The 16,953-nt window shown below is 35.5% G+C and overlaps 1 protein-coding gene across 21 annotated transcripts in view; it reads right to left on the reverse strand.

Moving 5' to 3' along the window:
- LOC102015398 (chromosome unknown open reading frame, human C11orf30) overlaps positions 1-16,953 on the reverse strand; it is an 86,640-nt gene that overhangs the window by 39,572 nt on the left and 30,115 nt on the right. For all 21 annotated transcript variants that reach the window (XR_001233130.1, XR_001233129.1, XM_013511870.1 and 18 more), the window contains 3 exons: positions 14,284-14,560; positions 7,353-7,607; positions 1,525-1,674 (listed from right to left, as the gene is read on the reverse strand). Coding sequence is in view for 19 of the 21 variants with exons in the window: in XM_013511870.1 (XP_013367324.1) it covers positions 1,525-1,674; positions 7,353-7,607; positions 14,284-14,560 (682 nt within the window). In the remaining 2 variants the exon portion in view is untranslated. The remainder of the gene's footprint in view (positions 1-1,524; positions 1,675-7,352; positions 7,608-14,283; positions 14,561-16,953) is intronic.

Here is a 16,953-nt window from a genome sequence, read left to right on the forward strand (position 1 = left end):
ATACTATTATCTTTAAGTCAAATAGAGAAAAGATTGAAGTATGACATATTTAATACAAGAATAATAGTGTCTAAAATAGAGACAGAAGGTGAAACGGTGGTTGCCAAGGACTGAGGGAAAAGGAGAACGGAGGGTGGCTGTTTTTTGGGTACAGTTTCAGTGTGAAAAAAGCAAGGTTCTGGAGATAGAATGGTGATGGTAATTGCACAACAACAGACATGTATTCAATGCCAATGAAATGTATGTTTGAAAGTTGTAAATTTCATGTGAAGTATATTTTACCACAAGTTTTAAAAAATGAAAAAAAGCACAGATTTTGGAGTTAAAGAGATATGGGTTCCAATTCCAGTTCTCCCTTATTGGCTGTGTACCTATGAGCAAATTGCTTAATGTAGGTCACTGAAAACAGGACTAGTATCAGAGAGTAACTCAATGTTTGTACAGACCTTTACATATTGGCCAATAAATGACAGCTTATAAAACCAAGACAGGTATCATTTTACACTATTTATATACTTTCATCTAAATATTAGCCCTCCTAAAAGTTTGCTTAAGAGTTATAGACACAAAATAATAGTAATGGCTTACTCTAATATTAATAGTAACAGCTATTGAGCACTATACAAGGGACGTTTTACATACCTGATGTTATTTAATACTTAATCTATAGCTTAGGTATTACTGTGGTGCCTCAGTTCACATACCTAACTTGTTTTATGATTCTGGAAAAGACTGCCACATTGGCTTGGCGTGGTGGCATTCACCTGTAATGCCAGGACTCAGGAAGCTGAGGCAGGAGGACTGCCATGAGTTCGAGGCCAGGTGGGCTACACAGTGAGTTCAAGGCCTGCCTGAACTATATGGCAAGACCCTGACTCAAAAAAACTAAAAAAAAATGCATTTGTGAACCTACACAGCACTGTACTATCCCATTTAGACAGGAAAGGGAAAAGATTTAGAGAAATTAAGTAACCTGCTAAAAGTCATAAAGGGTATACTATTTAAAGTGTTCTATACTGCCCCTTCCTCAAGAACAGGCTGATTGCCCTCCTATGTGAGCATAATGGCATCTTGTGCATCTCTCCATCTCAGTAACATTCATTATACTGTAATGTAACATAGACTCTCAGCCGCATCAGAGTAACATCCATGTGGGTTGGGACTGTTTTCAGTTGCTCAACAAACTGAGCAACTACTAATAAACCTGTGCTGTGTGTGTGTGGGTACATGTGTGTCGGCATGCATGCACATATGCACATATATTTGAAGCATCTGGTCTAAAAAGGAGAAAACAAAACAACAAACAAGCTAAGTAATTAGACATGTGGTAAGTGCTATAATGGAAAAGAACTGAAGACCATGAAAAAGAAAGAAAAAGCTTATTTCAGGGAGGTGGGGGGTAGGAAGAGTCAAGAAAGGCCTCTGAAGAACTGTCTCATTTGTTCGGTGTCAAACGTATCACCGGTACAGAGAAACTACCTGATGAATATATAAATGAATGGACTGATGTCCAGAAGAACTTACCAGTAGGAGTGGTCACCAGTTTAGTTGTCATAATTGCACCATTACTGCTAACTACCATAATAGGGGAATTGCTACTGGTGGGCAGAGTTGCAGTCACTGGTTTGGGTAAGATTTTACTTGGTTGAACCTGTTGTGTGATGATTTTAACACCTTTGAAAGAAGAAAGATCAATCTCAGTACAAATTTTTTAATACATGTCCCTTACACCAACCCAAGAGGACAACAGCCGCAAATATTTACTCAATCTTACCTGGAGATGCTTTTTTCATATTGATGAAACTCTTTAAACTTCTGTTCCTCAAATTCCTATCTTCCCTAATTTCTCTCATTCCAAGAATGCAATTAAAACATTACAATAACAAAATTCTTCATTTGGATTTTTTCTGTTTTTAAGACAGAATGTATGTATGTAGTTCAGGCTGGCTCTAAACTATGTAGCTACGGCTGTTCTCAAACTCACAAGATCTTTCTATCTCAGCCTCCTAAGTGCTGGCATTACAGGTATATGCCACTGTTATGGTTTGTGTCTGGATGTTCCCCCAAACACTCATTCAGTCATGGGGTGAGCTTCGAGAGTTTATCATTGATATATGGTAATGTTGGGGTTACAGGTGTGAGTGCTACACCCACCTTGGGACAGGTAGTTTGCATACAATGTAAAGGAGGGAAAGAGGCTGCCTACCTCCACTCCTCCCTTGTGTTCTTGTTGCTTTTGCTGTTTTCCGCTGCTGAACTGTTGCCCTCTGCCATGTGCCACTCTGCCTTGGAATGAGCCAAGTATGGACTGAAACCTCCACAAACTATGACCCAAATAAACCTTTCCTCCCGTAAGTCTGGGCATCGGGTATTTTGTCCCAGCAAGAAAAAAAAGTAACCAAGACAGCCACTATGGTCCATGCAAAGTTCTTAAAAGAAAAACAAACCTTTACTCTTATCTATGGTGGTGTCAGATAAGAGCTTTCAAAATTTTCAAACCCAAAGTTAGCAACCAGACTTGAACTTCTACAAATAAAATAATCTGTTCCATACAAATCTCTGGTATGAAATAACTAGCAAAAAAAATCAAAAACAAAATGTAGCTAATACTATATTCCCCTTGGGATGAAAGGATTAGCTAATGTTATATTCTCAACTCCTTATAAAAAGCTGCTGAAACTGTGAGTTGTGGCATACACTTGCAATATGTGCTACTTGGGAGTCTCAGGCAGGAAAAGTACTTGAGTTCATGAGTTCAAGACCACCCTGAGCAATACAGCAAGACCTCACCTCAAAAACAAAATGAAACAGAAAAAAACAAATCAAAAAGATACTGAAAACTGTATAGACCAAGAACATCATTTATTTGATTTTAAAAATATTTTCTTTTAAAAAATAGCCCACACTGTCAAGTACTAACTACAAAAAAGGAATACATTATTATTGTACCAACACAGAATCTGCTTTTGGACAAGATCTTAACGGGAATATGCAAAAACAAATTTAAAATGTTAGGATGGTGATACTACTGTTTTACATTTTCAGAACAGAAAATCTGATAAGAAGCAAAACTATATTTCAAAAATGAAGATGAAATCTCTTTAACAGAAACAAAAACTGAAAAAGTGTGTTGCAGATTGGCCTTACAAAACATTAAAAGAAACTATGGCTAGAAGGAATATGACCACAATGTTTGTTCTTCTTGCTTCTATCCAATAATGCATTTACTAGAAGTTCTAACAGGGAAATTAAGTAAGAAAAACAGGAAAAAGGGGAGAAGGGGGAAGGGGAAAAGGGATGGGACAGGAAAGGAAAGGGAGGGGGAGGGCGGAGGGAAAGGGGGATGGGGAGGAGAGGGTTGGGAGAAAGGGAGAGGGAAGGAAAGGAGGAGGGGAGGGAAGGAAAAGGGGGGAGGGGAGGGGAGGTGGAAAGGGGAGAAGGGAGGGGAGGGGGGAGGGGGGAAGGGAGGGGAGCGGACAGGAGGGAGAAAGAAAAGGCATCCAGATTGCCACAAAGAAATGACCTCTAATTTCAATGACATGAACCTTTACATAAAAAAAAACTAAGGAATCCACTAAAAATCTACTTCTTTTTTCTTTTACTTAGATGGGTCTGCAGGGAATGGTGGCACAAGCCTCTAATCCTAGCACTTGGGAGGCTGAGGCAGGAAGATCACTGCAAGTTCAAGACCAGCTTGGACTAGAAAGTGAGTTCAAGGCCAGCCTGAAATGCAGTTGGACAGCAAGATCCTGTCTCAAAAGACAAAAAGAAAATAAAAAATTTTAAAAATAAAGAGATGTGTCTCACTATGCTGCCCAGGCTGGTCTGAAACTCCTAATACCTCAAGCAATGTTCCTGGTTCACCCTGAGTAGCTATGACTACAGGTAGGTAGCAGTATAACAGGCTAAGAAAATCTAACCAAATGGGAAAACTTCATGTTCACAAAGATTTAGCATTACAATGGCAATATACCTCAAATTAATCTATAGGCTCAACTCAATCCCTACCAGAATCTCAGGGGCTGGGGATTTAGCTCAGCGCCACAGCGCCTGCCTGGCAAGCGCAAGGTCATGAGTTCGATTCCCAGTACCAGAAAAAAAAACTATCAGAATCTCAGCCAACTTCTTTCTAGAAATTGATAAGAAAATTCCAGGAATTACAAAAGGACCCAGAATAGCTAAAACTTTAATAAAGGAAGAAGACAAAGGGGGAGGGGAACTCAACCTTTCTCATTTCAAAACTTACTTCAAAGCAATGGCAATGAAATCAGTGTGATATTAGCATAACAAATAGACATACAGACCAATGGAATAGTAGTGAGAGTCCAGAAATACACCCATATACCTACAATCAACTAATTTTCACAAAGGTGCCAAGATCATTCAATGGGGAAAAGAACGGTCTTTTCAACAAATTGTGCTGGTATAATTAGATAGACACATGCAAAATAAAGTGAGAACTTACTAGTCTGTTTTTCATTACTATAATGAAATATCTGAGACAGACTAACAAAACCAAAGAGGCTTATTTATCTCACAGTTCCAGAGACTAAAAGCACAAGAGGAGGTAGCCCCACTGGTCTGTTCTCTAGTGAGATCTAAATACCATCATGGTAGGAGTGGGTACAAGAGGAAGAGATCATATTACCAAAGAAAAATTCAAAAGATGGTCTCTTTTTTCTTTTTTTCTTCTTTGTGCTAGGGATCAAACTCAGAGTCCCGTACATACTAAGCAAGCATTCTATCATTGAACTATATCACCAGCCCTATAGTCACTCTTATAATAGATTTTTATAAGAGTTCAGGGGCAGCACAACAGCTACCTAAGTCTCTTCTGAGGAATAGTTGTTCCAATAGAACTCCTACCAGGCCCCAACTCTTATAAGTCCATACCACCTTTCACAATACATCAAGATCTAAGCTATAAACATATAAACTTTTGGGGGACATACTCAAACCATATCCAAGCAACAGCACACTTTTTACCTCATACCACATATAAAAATTAAGTAAAAATGGATCAAAGACATTTAGGTAAAACTATTACACTCTTAAAAAAAAACTGAGAGAAAATCTTTTACAGTCTTGGACTTCAGAAAAGATTAATTGTAACACTAATAGTATGAACAATGAAAGAAAAAAATAAACTAGACAATAAAATTCATCTTGTGTGCTTCAAAGGACACCAAAAAGAAAGCAAACAACAAAGAGTAACTCAGAGAACGGGAGAAAATATTTGCAAATTGCAGGCCTAATAAGGGTTTAATAGACTATATGAAGAAACTTGCAGCTCAACAATAAAAGGACAAACAACCCAATTTAAAAATGATCTAAATTTTAAAAGCACATATTTTTCTTCAAAGAAAGTACACATAAAAAGTCTAGTAAGAATACAGAATTAGTGGGGTTACAGACACACCCCTATAATCCCAGCACTCAGGAGGCTGAAGCAGGAGGATCACTATAAGTCCAAATCCAGACTAAATTATATGGTGAGACTCTGCCTCAAAAAAACAAACAAACAAACAAAAAAAAACAGTATTATGCTCAGTGCCATTAGTCATCTGATAAATACAGAAAAGACCACAATGAAAGTATAGGCAAAGGTGAAGAGCAACTGGAACTTTCATACACAGCTGTTGGGGATATAAAAATATACAAATGCTTTGGAAAATAATTTGGCAGTTTCTCAAACAATTCAACATAGATTTACCATACAATCTACAATTCCATTACTAGGTATACACACAGGAGAACAGGCTGTGGATATAACTCAGTGGTAGAGATCTTGCCTACCACGCATAAGAGGCTCCGAGTCTAATCCCTACCACCACAAAACATACAAAATAAACCTCTATAAAATTGACAAACTACTGCAAGTCTGAGAAAGAAAAAGACACAAAACACCAATATCAGAAATAAAAAGGAAACATTAATATAGATCCTACTATAACCATTAAAAAAATAAAGAACTACTGTTAACAAATATTCAACCATAAATTTGACAATTTAGAAAAAAATAGATCAATTACTTAAAAACTATAAAGTACAAAACTCAACAAAGATGAAACAGATAATCTGAATGAACAGTCCTCTAATCATGAAACAAACTGAATTCATAATTTTAAAGCTCCCAAAAGAGAAACCTTCAGTCCCTGACAGTTTCTCTGGAGAAGTCTACTAAACATTTAATGAATTAATACCATTCTCATACTATCTCTTTAATAAACTAGAAAAGAAAAACTTCCAAATGCATTTTTCTAAGGCCAATATAACCCTGATACGAAAGTCAGATAAAGACATCCAAAATTTTAAAAATTACAGTCCAATGTCTGCTGTGAACGACGACAAAAATTGAATCCAGCAATATATAAAAATAATTATATACCATGACCAAGTGAAGTTTATTTCAGATATACAAAGCTGGGCTGGGGATTTAGCTCAGCAGCAAAAGCGCCTGCCTGGCAAGAGCAAGGTCGTGAGTTCGGTTCCCGGTACCGGAGAAAAACCAGATATACAAAGCTAGTTCAACAGAAAGTCAATCAGTGTAATCCAGAATATCAACACACTAAATAAGAAAAAGCATGATCATATCAACTGAATAGAAAAATAAAGCATCTGACAAAACTCCAACATTTATTCATTATTAAGGAAAAAAAAAAAAATGTCCCAGACAAGTATGAATGGAACGAAAATCACTAAACTTGACAAAAACCTACAGCTTTTATTATACTTAATGGTGAAGACTAATGCCTTCTCCTTAGGATTGGTAACAAGGCAAGGATGTCTATTCCCTCCAACTTTACTCATTCAGCACACTAATGGAAGTTCTACTCAGTGGAATAAAACAGAGCAAGGAAAGGAAAGGAGCAGGAAAGGGAGAAGGGAAAAGACAAAGTAAGAAAAGAGAAAGAAAGGCAGGAACAAAGAAAAAAGAATGAATGAAGAAAGAAAGCAAATACTGACAGGAAATGAAGAAAAAATGTATTCACACATAAATGGAAACTTAATACATATGTAGAAAATCCCAAGGAATCTAAGTAAAGACTTCTAGAAACAAGTGAGATTAGTAAATTCAAAGGATACAAATTCAGTATTACTTTTATACCCCAACAAACATGTGAACTGAAATTAAAATCATAACATCACGTATAATCATGCCAAGAAAATGAAATACTTAGGTACAAATCTAACAAAACATATACAACATCTGCATGCTGAAAATTAAAATACTGATGAAAGAAGTCAAAGAAGACCGGAAAAAAATGGACAGACATACAATATACACGGACTGAAAGACTCAGAGAACTGGTGAACAGAATGAGCATATCTTGTAAACATTTTCCAGTTACCTGACTCTTGTTTGATTTGGATGGTAGGTTTGATACCAGGTGGCAAAGAAGACTGCTGAGGCTGTTGCTGATGAGATACTAGAGAAGGCTGAGCCACAGAAGGCTGTGTCTGTTGTTGCACTTGATGTAACTGCTGCTTAGGAGATTGTTGATGCTGTTTAGGAAACTGTGCAAGAATCTGGGTCGGGGTACTCACTAAGCTTTTGGGGGAAGGAAGTCTTGTTGTTGCCATTTTGATTGCTGATGTAGATACACCTATAGAAATATAAAGACAATTTGACAGGAAAACATAATTAAAATTACTTTGGGTTATAGCAGATAATAGTTAAAAATCCAGGTAAATCAGTAAAACTATGATTTACTTACTGAGCACCTAGTGAGTGTCAAGATATTATATGTGGTGCTTTATACATTTGATATATAGTCTTCTAACTGTAAGGAAGGCGTCTTTCCTCTCAGACTCAAGAAAGAACTGACTTTCCTTCAGTGAAGTGTTAAAATGAAAAAATCATGTTTGCATACAGGTCTCTCTATAGAAAGTAAACTAGTTAATTTATTTAATATTTAAGTAATACATTTTTAAAATATTACTTTTTGAGTTATAATCAGTTTAAATATGGTATCAGATAAAATAACATTTAATGTTCATCTTTTGAACTAGGCAGCATATAAAGATACAGCTTTCCTGTATCTTATTTTCCATTACCTATGGTTATTTAGGGATAATACTTAAGTCATTAAATAGTCCTGTAAAAAGTTATAATGTATGATATATCTACTGCTAAAAAGGTAAGATGATATAATATTGTTCTTTTCAATAAGATACTACAATTGAGGGTAGGATGATGTAATATTGTTCTTTTCAGTACAGTATTAGTATTGAAGCACACAGGTAAGAAGTACTAGCAACTTCCACGAAAGATGTATAAGTCTGAGAAATTCTTCCCTCTGCTACATTTTTCATCTGAATTTTCTTATGATTCATCAACTACTGAATAGGACTATCTGCCCATAAGTTAATATTCCTAACTGAGATAAGCAGAATGTAATTCACCATGTTAATTTTTGAAGCACTGCTGAATCAGTGAAAAGAAACTAACAAGCAATGGGTGTGGTGCACATCCCTATAATCACAGCAGTTTGGGAGACTGAGGCAGGAGGATCACAAGTTCGAGCTCATCCTGGGCAACTTAGTGATTTAGCCAGAACCTATCTCAAAATAAAGGGCTGAGGATGTAACTCAGTGCAAAAGCCCTAGGATCAATTCCCAGTACTTCAAAATAAAGGAAAAGAAAAAGAAATGAACAGCATAATTCTAAAGTACTAGGGATGTTATTTCATACCCTCCCTCCACCACATCTCTTCCATGATAATTAACCCCAAGAAAGGTGATATATTCTTTTTTTCTTCTTCCTGTGGTATGGAGATTGAACTCAGAGCTTTGTAAATGCTACTCACATCTTATGTAAATGTGTCTACTGAATGATAAAAATAGAGGGATAAATCTTGAGAGGTCACACTAACTCCTGATACCTTAGATTTCTCCTCTGCTGAACTTTTCCTTGTCCTACCCATCTAAAACTGACTATGTAGACTAAGTTAAACTAAAGACTGAGGAATGCTTTAGGAAGCAAAAGGTATATTCAAAATTACCCGAGGGCTTATTCATATTAAACATTTACACCTGCTTCACCACCACCCCCACACTACTACAGCAAGGAGCTATTTTAATGACATGTGTTCTATATTGATTTGTTGTGTTAAATTAGATCATCAATGGAGCAGCCCCTTTTGGTGTCAACATTTTATGACTCAATGTTACACAAGTAAATAACATTTTTTCAACCTAAAAAATTAATCTCTACAATATACTCATAATATATTGTCCTATATTAATTAAGTTAACTGTGTATATGGGTAACTCCCTAACTTGACGATGATCTCCATATATATTTGTATAGGAAAAGTAACTGATGTAAAAGCATTCAATGTGACTTCAGAATCAGGTATCAAAATTGTATCTAAATGAAGCTTCAACTCATAAATACACAATAGCTATTTGACCTGACTAAAGTACTTAGCCTCTCTGAATATTTATTCATTCAATAAGAATTTATTAAGTACGTACTTAATGCTACATCTTTGGTAAACTATTTCTTTTTTTTTTTTTTTTTTTCCTCCGGTACCGGGAACCGAACTCACGACCCTGCGCTTGCCAGGCAGGCGCTTTTGCCGCTGAGCTAAATCCCCAGCCCCGGTAAACTATTTCTTAGTCATGAAATAGTCTCTATCTTGAGGGAAATTAAAGTTTAGAGTAGCTTAGCATTCTGGAGGCCCTAGGCTCAATTCTCAGCACCACAAAAAAAAACAAATAATCAAATGAACAATCACACAAATCTATCATGAAAAACTAAAACATGCTATTTGTGTTTTACCAAGGAAAAGGTGCTCTCTTCCCTTCCTTTGCCTCTTGCCAAGCAAGAGGTGATTGGGGGAGGGTGTTAGAACTCAGATGGTATGAGGCAGAAGTATGTAGGTTATCAGAGTCTAATGGAATGAAAGCAAAGATAAGAGATTAGTTACATACTAGAGGACTGATAAAACAAGCAAGTATGCTAAAAATGCTGGGCATGGTGGTGCACATCTGCAATTCCAGCACTTTGGAGGTTGAGGGAGGAGGATTGCCTGAAGTTCAAGGCCAGCCTGGGCTACACAGTGAGTTCAAGTCTAGCCTCAACTACACAGTGAGACCTTGTCTCAAAAAAAAAAAAAGGAGTGTTTGACTGAAATTGGATGTATCAGTATGAACTCATCATTTTCGCCATATAGAAATAAATACAGCTGTAAATATGTGTGTATATGAATGTTATTATTTAGATCTAAAATATTCTCCCATAATCTTGTATGTTCAGAGGTGGAGCTTTAGAAGGCGACTGGATCACAGGGCCACTATACTCATTGGCAGATTAATCCATTTATGAGTTCAAAGTTGAATGTGTTGCTAGGAAGTGGGGTCTGGATGAAGGAGGTGGGACACTAAGGGTATGACCTGGAAGGGTATATTCTTGTCCCTGGTCTCTCAGCCTCTTGGTCTCTCTGGCTTTCTGACTGCTTATGTCTCTCTGCCCATGTGTGTCTATCTCTTTTTCTGTCTTTGTCTCTCTCTGTCTTTCTCTCTCTGCTTCCTGTCATGGGGTAAGCAGTATTACTATACCATGCCTTTTCACTATGCCATTTCTGCTCTGGAACTTGTCAACCATGGACTGAATGCTCTAAAACCATGAGCCATGAGTATCGGATGTTTTGTCCCAGAAAAAGAAAACTAACCAATATAGTGTCTTGAATATATGTGCATACACACACACACACACACACACACACACAGTTATACAAGCTCCCCAGTAATAAGAATGTTTAGCACTCTGATCTTATCCTCTAATTATCACTTTCTACCAAAAGGAACCAGAGCTCCTTGGAGAAATGGCTGTTCCCCATGATAGAGTAGGAATAGTATTGGACAGTGATGGTGAACCGTTTAGAACTTTCAATAATACAAAGAGTCTGCTGCAGCACATGTGCTGTAAGGTCACCAACACTGGTAAAGAATGAGCTTGATAGATATAAAAAAACTTTTTTCAGGGCTGGGGATTTAGCTCAGCGGCACAGCACCTGCCTGGCAAGCACAAGGTCGTGAGTTTAATTCCCGGTACTGGGGGAAAAAAAAAGATAAAAAAACTTTTTTCACTCTCTTTTGAAATTGCTTTAAAAGAAAACTACCTGTTTAAAGCAAACCTATTAGTGCAACAATTATATAACAGAAGTTTGTTGCATGCATAAAAAGTATGACAACCACAACACAAAGACAAGAAAAGAAATGGAAGGGCACTTAAGATTCTAACATAATACATTAAATAATACATTATTTGACAGTAGACTGTTATAAATTAAAGATGCATATTGTAAGCTTTAAACCTGGCAATCACTGGAATCACAGGAGACATTTTTTATTTCTTTATTGTCATTAATGAACAAGCTAATGGCAGCTAGTGGGTTAAGTCAGTGATCCTGCTCAACATCTTATTCTATGGTATACAAATCAGCCCCCACAGCAAAGAATTATCTGGTCCAAAATGTCAATAATCTGGCAGTTGAGAAAATTACTCTTGAGCAACTATTCAAGAAAAGAGAGAATTCACAGCTAATAAGCCAATTTTCTTAATTACTTTCTCAATTATAGGCCAAAATACCCAGTACACACAAGTTAAAGGAGGAAAGGCTTATTTTGGCTCATAGTTTGTAGAGGTTTCACTCCACAGTCCACCGGTTGCAAGGCAAGGCATTGCAGAAGAGAAACAGTTCATGGGATGGCAGGCAGGAAGCAGAGCAGGATCAAGGAAAGATGAAGGATATAATATAATACAATATATATATGTATATATATACACACATTAAATGTATTATTTGACAGTAGACTGCTATAAATTGAAGATATTTAATTTCTATATATAGAGATATTTAATTTCTATATATTTTCATATATATAGTATACACTCCCTTCCAGGTCATTCCCATAGTGACCCACTTCTTTCACCAGGCTTCGCCTCCTAACATCACCTAACCCAGCTCTAAATCCATCAATGGACCAATCCACAGAAGAGTATCACACATACATGATACAGTCACCTCCCAAAAGTTCCATCTATAAGTGCATGAGGCTCTAGGAGACATTTTAAGATGTAAATCATAGCACCAATGAAGGAGATAAAATGAAAATTTTTAAAATAACAAAATCCCAATAAAGCCACAAGAAGATTGGGAAAGACACAGAAAGAACAAAGAACACAGGAGACAAAAATAACTGTCAAGATGACAGTCATAATGACATTAAACAACTGTCAAGATGACAGTCACAATGATATTGATAATGATTGGATATACACATGAACTAAACAATTAAAATCAGGGATGGTAAGACTGAATAAAAAAGCAAAATCTAATTATATAAAGTTCATAAAAAATGCACACACAGATGGGTTAAAAATAAAAGGATTAAAGAGGATACATAAAGTAAACACAATCGTAAGAAAGTTGTACTCCCTGTCTCTGGCCATGTAATACCCTGTATCATCCTAAGGATTCTGCCATCAAAAAGGCTAAATGAGGCTCTTGACCTTTGATTTTCACAACCATGAGTCAAAGCAAACTTTTTTCTTTAGAAAATTATCCGCCACCCACTATTTCTTTATAACAATGAAAAATGGAATAATACATTATGAAGTACTTAAAGGGTGGTAATATGAGCCTAGAAAGAGAAAGATACCTCCCAAAATCATAAAAAAGCAGTAAGCCAGAGCCATGTAAGTAAAATGATGATAAATATTTTACCCACTTTTGTTTTTTAGCCAGTTATTAAAGGAAAACAAAATCAAGTATAAAATAATATACACGTTAAATAGGATGTTCTCCAGTAGAAGGCTGGAACTCAGGGCCTCTCATATGCTAGGTAAGCACTCAACCACTGAGCTATACCTGTAGCCCATCAATTATTTTTAGTCATAGAAATTATTCCCCTTATATTTTTTGTTTTATTTTGTACAGAATAAAAATAAGGACTTGATATTAGCCAGATACTAGTAAAATACTTCAAGACGTTATGATTTGGGGGGATAAAGTCAGGTATGTAGCAAACTCTACCAAAAATTCCAATCCTTTCATTTGGTAATCTTACTCTTGATGCTGATTCTAATAAAAATAAAAGGCCCAATTAAATTCACAAAACTGGAGGTAATCTAAATATTCCACAATGAGAATAATCTAATAAATTATGCAGTTGTAATAGAAATACTACACAGCATTAAAAATAATTAGAATTAGAAAAATTATAGAAAAATAGAAACAATGCTCTAAGAAGAAAGCACACTACAAGTGAATTATGCATTTTTTATTCCAAATAGATAAAAAGTATTGGACATGAGTAAAGGGCAATAACAGGTAAAGTATAAATTGCTATTGTGATATGGTAGTGGGATTACTGGTAAGCATTTATTCTCTACTATTTTCTAAAATTATTTAATCCACTAATACTTAAAAATTTAAAGATCTTAAACATTTTTAAAATACTTTTAGATACTAAATGGGGATCACATATAAACTGATAGGATTGGTGAACTCTACAAAACAGGATTTCATGAATGGAAAATAAGACACTCCACCAGAACCAGCCTAAAGAAAACAAAGTGAAGAGAGTAGTATTAGTACATAGAATGTAAATGAAAGCAACATGCTTCTTAAGTTGAAATAGGGTTAAAGAGGGAAAAGAAAAGAAAAAGTTAACAGAAGATTGTCTTTGATAAGTAATTCATGAAATCCACAAAAGAATATGAGCAAAAGAGTAAGATGAAAGAAAATTTCTCTCACCAACAGAAATGAAGAATCAACTATGAAAATGCACTCACCTAAAAATAAACTATTTACTTCTAAAAACTTAAAAAGTACATTCCAATTATCACTTTTCTGATTACCAGCACCAGAATTACAACTGCCAAATTAAAAACGATCACTTCCAAATGTTAACATGTACAACTCTGTATATTTTATCTTCTAAGAAAAAGGCAAAATTTTACATATAATATATATATGCACATGTACATGTAAAACACATATTTTTTTATATGCTTGCAAATGGAAGGATAAAAAATAATTAAAAGAAAAAAGATTATCAGAGAAAACTAGGAATAGGAGCCATAGACTTAAAAAAATTGAATAACCCATTAATTTGCACCCTTAAATTAAAGGAAGGGAAGGAATAAGTAATCACTGATCTAACAGTAGAGGCCTTCACATAGCTAAAGTGGAAAAACATACCTACATAGTTTTCTTCAAAAATCCTGTATGCCAACAAGGACAAATTAAATGGTGAATTATCACTCACCTTGTGCTACGGTTGACATGACCACAGATGGTGTGGAGGATACAACAGCTGTTACCGCAACTGTACTAGGAATAGGTGATGATGTAGCACTGCTGCTGCCACTGCTGCTACTACTGACCAGAGAAGACTGTGAAGCAGTTATAACAACTGGTGGCTTCTGAGTTGTGGAAGCAATGACTGATGTTGGTACAAGCTTAGTGACCGCTGCATAGTTATGGGATTTGGAGAGAATGTTGGGTACGAAGGTAGAACTTGGTGATGTGGTCACTATAATAACCTAAGAAAGGAAAAACAAGTTATTTTCATGTATCTACTATACTATTAATACATTTAGACTCAGTTATATACAATTCAAAAATGGTTTATAAAATATGAAAAAAATTCAACACAAACATACAACTATAAATATATGAAACTGTTCCTTTATTATCATTATTATTTAAAAACAACAATTTCTGCCAATCAACTATTTTAAAAGGCAATATTCAGTGCTGTGCAAGATGTAGCACAGCAAACACTTCAACATACTGCTTAAGGAATATAAATTGGCACAATCTTTCAAGAAGGCAATTTGGACATTCATTCATTATTTAATATTTATTGAGCATCTACTATGTGCCAGGCATGATTCAAGACTTGGGGTAGAAGAATGAACAAAACAAAGTTCATACTTTCAGGTAATTTATATTGTAGCAAAGGAAGAGAAACAATAAACAAATAAAAAAGTAAATATATGTCATGTAGATACAAATGGAAGAGATAATAAAGCAAGGTAAGGAAATACAGAATGATGAGGGTGCTATATGATTTTTTTTTTTTAAAAGACCTCGGTGTAAGGTGACATTTGAGCAGAAACCAGAGGAAATACAGTTATGAACTATGTTGTAACCTATAAAACAATCCAATTCATAACAAGTACAAAAGTCATAAGGGGGAAGCAAACGTGGTATGTTCAAGAAATTTTATGGATCTAATAAATAGGGTTAGAACTTACAAGACAGAGAGTAGTAGGAGCTAACTAGAGAAGTAATGGAGGACTAGATCATTTAAGATCATGACAATAGCTTATATAATTAATATGATGTGCTCTTCTTCCCCAAAATAAAAATTCTAGCCTAATCATAAGAAAAATGTTAGAGAAATCCAAATAATGGAGTATCCTACAAAATATCTAACCAGTACTCCTCAAAACTGTCAAAGTCATCATAAACAAAGAAAGTCTTAGAAATCCTCACAGTCAAGAAGTTAAGGAGACATGACAAGCAAATATAATGTGGATATCCTGGATGGGATCCTGGAACAGAAAGGCTAAGTAAAATCCAAAAGATCTGAATAAACCATGGACTTCAGTTAATATTAGTGCATTAATAATAAAACAATGTATCATAATAATGAAAAATGTTAAGAATGGGGAAACTAAATAGAAAGTTTGTGAGAACTCTCTGTACTATCCTGTCAAGTTTTTCATAAATCTAACACTGTTTCAAAAAACTAACGTGCATTTTAAAAAATGCGTTATTACATCTGCTAGGTGGAAGGTAAAAACAGAGACAAATTAGGAAATACTTATAATAAACCAAGATGAGATGATGGTGACCAATTGTCTATAGTGGAGGTGATGAAATGTGAACCAATTCTGATTATAGCTTAAAGGTAAAACCAACACAATTTCCTCATAGGTTGATATAGAAAACAGAGAAAAAGAAGTAGGAAAGAGATGTCAAGGTTTAGTCAATATGATCAAAAAACTGTCAGTGACTTAAGGACAATGTATTTCAGAAAGAAAGAATAGTACAGAGTAAAAGACCTAACGTCGGAATTGGTTTAATATATTAAAAAACAGAAAGAAAGGCAGTGTAGCAAAAGTATGTACAGCAAAGAGTAATTAGAAAAGGAATATGAGGCCAGATCAAATTTAAAAGCCATAAAGAATTTAGATTAAGGGGCTGGGGATTTAGCTCAGCGGCACAGTGCCTGACCGGCAAGTGCAAGGTCATGAGTTCAATCCCCGGTACCGGGCGGGGGGTGGGGTGGGGGGTGGGTGGATTTAGATTGTATACTAAGAATAATGGAATGCCACAGAAGGATGTTAAGCAGAAAAACAAAAAAAGGTGATTTTTATTTAAATGATCACACTAACTCCTATATAATGAAAGGCAAGAGTAGAAGCAAGGAGAGCAGTTGACCAGGCAAGAAATGACAGGAGATGCTTGAACTGGGGTGTTAATAGTAGAAATAAACAGAAGTCAGATTATTCTGAGAGGCTGAGAAAAAGTTATTGACAATGAAAATGGTAGGGTTAGGAAAAGAACAAAAGCAAGAATAATTCCTAGAGCTAACATACACTGGCTTATTTAAATCTCTCAATAATTCCACAACATAGATACTATTATTATCCCCATTTTATAGTTGAGAATACAGAATTATTTATACATCTATAACATCACAGTTTTACTTTGGGATGAGTATTAACAGTGCTATAGCAATCCCCAAAACAGAAGAGTATCTTCTTTCACTGAAATTATACCACCTAGGACATCCCTAGGAATTTAAGGAACTTTTTTTTCATTTTTCCATTGCTCTTAAAAAAGGCCTGAGGTTAAATCAGTCAAAACATAACGTATGTACTGAACTTAGTACTCAGTACCTACATTCCAAAGAAGCTTTTAT

This window comes from Chinchilla lanigera, unplaced genomic scaffold (assembly GCF_000276665.1).
Source record: "Chinchilla lanigera isolate Chin_1 unplaced genomic scaffold, ChiLan1.0 scaffold00013, whole genome shotgun sequence".
NCBI classification, from domain to species: Eukaryota; Metazoa; Chordata; class Mammalia; order Rodentia; family Chinchillidae; genus Chinchilla; species Chinchilla lanigera.